Raw genomic sequence first — 4063 nt, 5'->3', positions numbered from 1 at the left:
CAAATTCCAACTTATCCAGAAAGTGTGTTTTGATAATCATCACCTTTGGGAGCTGTTTAATTCCTCCAGCAAAATGGTGTGAAACGTGCTGCGATATTTTGACATATTCCTACCTTTTCGAAGGGATGTTTTGGTGTTCTCTCTGAAAGGTTGTGAAATAATGTGCTACAGTCACAGCTTTTTAGAGAGCAGGGTTATTTACATAAAAATTGATGCCTGATGCATCTATCAACAATACTCATTTCACCCACACGGTGGCAAGGTCCAGCACTCTGGTCTTTTAAACGTGGAGTTTGAATGTGTTCTATGAATCAAATAATGTAATGATTTTGCTCCTCCTTACCGGACTTTGGAGACGTATGCCACTTTATTCATCAGTTTCATTTTTTTGGGGGGGGGGGCAAAATAACCCACCTTTTGATTTTATTATAATACAGCATGCGGATTACTTTATCCCACAAAACATATAGTCAATTAACTTTACGGTATATTCTCTGAAGCGCTTGAAGACGTCTCGAAGACGTGATAAGGCGCTGTATCAAGTGCAAGTATTATTATTATTTTGCTTTCACACATACAAAATTGAGGGTGGGGGGAAGAAGTCAATCCTTATATTTTTAAACATCTCATTCTTGAAGTCTGAATAAAATACTTCTAATGTATTTAATCAGGGAGTACAGCAGTTTATCAGAAACGAACACTGCATTGGTATGCGTTGGCTCTCAAAAGAAAGCTAGATTTAAAAAAGAAAAAATCTATTTAATAGTCCTTCAAATTAGGTATTTTTAGACTAGTTTGTAATACTTAATAATAATAATCCTTGTATTTGACATAGTGCTGCATCGAGTCATTGAGTGCATCACAGAATATATTGTAAAGTGTAGTGACTGTATTTTGTGGGAGACACGGCAGCCAATTGCGCACAGCAGTGTCCCACAAACAATCTATCCCGCAATCCCTCCGCCTCACCCCCTCTCTTGCCTGCTTCAAGTCCTGTCTGAAGACTTTCCTCTTCGATCGTGTCTTTGGTCACCCTCCCACCCCCACCCTCCTCCCCTTCTGACCCCAACTCCCAGCTCAGGACCAAAACCCCTGGATTGTCCAGCGCCCTGGGACATCTTTCCGACGTGAAGGGGCGCTATACAAGTATAATTTGTTGTTGTTGGATTGAGTGACCAATTTATTTATTCATTTTGAATATATTTATGATTATTTTCACATATATATATATGTTTTTACTTGCATTTAGTATAACATTTACATTAGAAGATAATCACATCTAACAATGTTATGGCATTATCGGGTGTTTTGCCGTGTCCTTTGTCACCGATATTGCTGGCCTTTAAGGTCATCAGGCCATTCAATTAGTGCTGCTTCCTAACATTATTAACCCTTGCTTGCCTTGACTTCTGCCACATTCGTCAACGCTGGATGAGTTATGCTGTTCACTTGACCAAGTGATTCCAGGCTGGAAATCAGCCGCATGCTTAAAACTGTTTTATTTGCCTGCTATTATTGTCTGAAAGCGGATTTGTTTCTGTCACAACAATTACGATCAGAGCATTTCCTAACCTGAAGGCTAATCTTAACCTTAAGGAGGGAAGAAACATTTGGAATATGTCCCTAACCACAATTTACCATCACTGCTGTAAGCTGGAATGATGTGATGCTCATCAACAGCAACCAGGAGCACAAATGTTGACCCTTTTTGGTGAAAGGACAGTTTTTTTTTGGGGGGGTGGACGCTGGGGAGTTAACAACCTTGCTATTAAAACGTTTCCATAATGGTTATGCCTGCACCCTATTGATTCCTCTCCTTAACATGAAAGTAACTGTGAATGCCAGGAAGAGTATTTGCTGCTCAACAGTACACCGAATCACTTCTGTCGATGGCAATCACATTTACTAGGAAACCAAGTGCGTGCTGTGTGTCTGTCTGTCTCAGCGACTTTTAAACAAGTTGCTTATGTAAGGCACTGTGTAAAGAAAACAAATAAGTAAATAAATAAAAATAAAACGACCACACTGTACAGATAAATTACTTCGAATTTTTTTTTAACGCTTCTTTTTATTGCTCCTGCTTTTTTCCCCACAGCGTTACATATATATATATATATATTTCACGGTGGTGAAATTGTCCATAAAGTGTTACACGTGTGTGTGTGTGTGGGGGGGGGGGGGGGGGGGGGGGTTGGAAGGTGGTTTGTGTTGGAGTTGCAGAGAACCAGTCTGCGATGCCCTTTACATAGAGCTTCTGCTCAGACAATAGTTTCTGTACCACTGTTTTTTAGATTAAAACCCCAACTGACTGAGTGACTGGCTGTATTGACAGCTGCCTCCCTCCCCTCCCATCCCCCCCCCCACCCCCCACCTATTTTTCCCTTCCAAAAACCTTTTAATCCTATTAATTAAAGCAACCTCCTGATTGGGTAGACAGCATGTCCCAACAGGCGAGTGTCTGTAATAGCCTGAAAGTGGGATAGAAAGTGAGTCACATCCCTTCCCAGTGCCAGGACACACCAGAGAGAGACACACACACACATATATATATAATATATATACACATACACAAGAGAGGAACTGTGTGCACACTTTTGTGGGTGTGTGTGGGTGTGGGTGTGTGTGTGTGGTGTGTTATGGTGTGTGTGTGGTACCCAAGTCGTTGCAGCTTTCTTGACCAACAGCATCTAAGAGCGAGGGAGCAGACAGGAGGAGGAGAAGAAGAAAAAGAAAAAGAAGAAAAAGAAAAAGAAGAGGAGGAGGAGGAGAGGAAAAGGAGGAGGAGGAGGAAATCCTCGTGATTAAAAGTGACCGATTCTCCTTCTTTTTGTTTTAAAACCATTTATCTATATTTTTTTTTGGGGGGGGTGGGGTGGGGGGGGGGGGTACTCTTTTACATCTATATATATATATATACACACACATATATATATATATATATTAAAAAATGATGAACGTGGCAGAAGGAGACCTATTCCGCAGCGCCGCCAACATCATCTCCGCCAAAGGGAGGGATGAGTTGGGTTCTCTGGTCAACGACACCTACATGGATCTGCCCCAACGCTATGGCCAGTCCGCCTTCTCCTACAGCGGAGCTGGTGGCCGAGCTGCTGAGGCCAGAGAGGGGTGGACCTCCCCCCGGGGCTGCTGCCCTCCTTACCCGAACCCCAAAGTGGCGGAGAGCAGCGGGGAGCAGACCGGGGAGGAGGAGGAGGAGGACGAGGAGGAAGAAGAAGAAGATGGGGAGGAGGAGGAGGAAGAAGAAGAAGAGGGAGACAGCGACGGTCGGGCCGCCGAGGGGACCAGGAACCCGGGCAGCGACCAGGAAGGCAGGTCCAGAAGTTCGAGTGGAAAGAGAGCCAAAGAGACCCGGTCCCTGAGGCTCAGCATCAACGCCCGGGAGAGGAGGCGGATGCACGACTTAAACGACGCCCTGGACGGCCTGAGGTCGGTGATCCCTTACGCCCACAGCCCCTCGGTCAGGAAACTGTCCAAAATCGCCACCCTACTGCTGGCCAAGAACTACATCCTGATGCAAGCCCAGGCTCTGGACGAGATGAGGAGGCTGGTGGCTTACCTGAACCAGGGCCAGGCGCTGTCCGGACCCCTCCCGGCCGCGGCCGCCTTGACCACCAGCCTCGGCTCCTTCGGCCAGTCCACCGTCTACCCCTTCACCGGCACCACCCTGGGCTCGTGCCCCGACAAGTGCGCCGTCTACCCGGGGACACCGTCCAGTCTGTGCAAACACTGCAACGAGAAGCCTTAACCGGACCACCGACACCCCCCCACACCCCCCCCCCCCACCACCACACACCACACACCACACACCCCAACACACACACACCACACACCCCAACACACACACACTTTTTTTTCTTCTTCTGTCGGTCCATTTCACAACCAATATCTGCATATCCATCCATCCATTTATCTCTCTATCTATGTCTCTATCTCTCTTTTTCTATCTTTATCTCTATGTGTGTCTCTATCTCTCTCTATCTCTATGTGTGTCTCTATCTCTCTCTATCTCTATGTGTGTCTCTATCTCTCTCTATCTCTATGT

The 4063-nt window shown here is 45.8% G+C and overlaps 1 protein-coding gene across 1 annotated transcript; it reads left to right on the top strand.

The window, feature by feature from the left end:
• Nucleotides 1-2947: 2947 nt before the first annotated feature.
• Nucleotides 2948-3766, top strand: bhlhe23 (basic helix-loop-helix family, member e23). The gene has a single exon (XM_042341953.1). The coding sequence runs from the start codon at nt 2948-2950 to the stop codon at nt 3764-3766; it is 819 nt and encodes a 272-aa protein (XP_042197887.1).
• Nucleotides 3767-4063: the final 297 nt, after the last annotated feature.

The sequence above is a fragment of the Callorhinchus milii genome, unplaced genomic scaffold (assembly GCF_018977255.1).
Source record: "Callorhinchus milii isolate IMCB2004 unplaced genomic scaffold, IMCB_Cmil_1.0 Scaffold18, whole genome shotgun sequence".
In the NCBI taxonomy this organism is placed as follows: domain Eukaryota; kingdom Metazoa; phylum Chordata; class Chondrichthyes; order Chimaeriformes; family Callorhinchidae; genus Callorhinchus; species Callorhinchus milii.
Note: the sequence above shows the minus strand (reverse complement) of the source record. Positions and strands in the feature narration are given on the sequence as shown.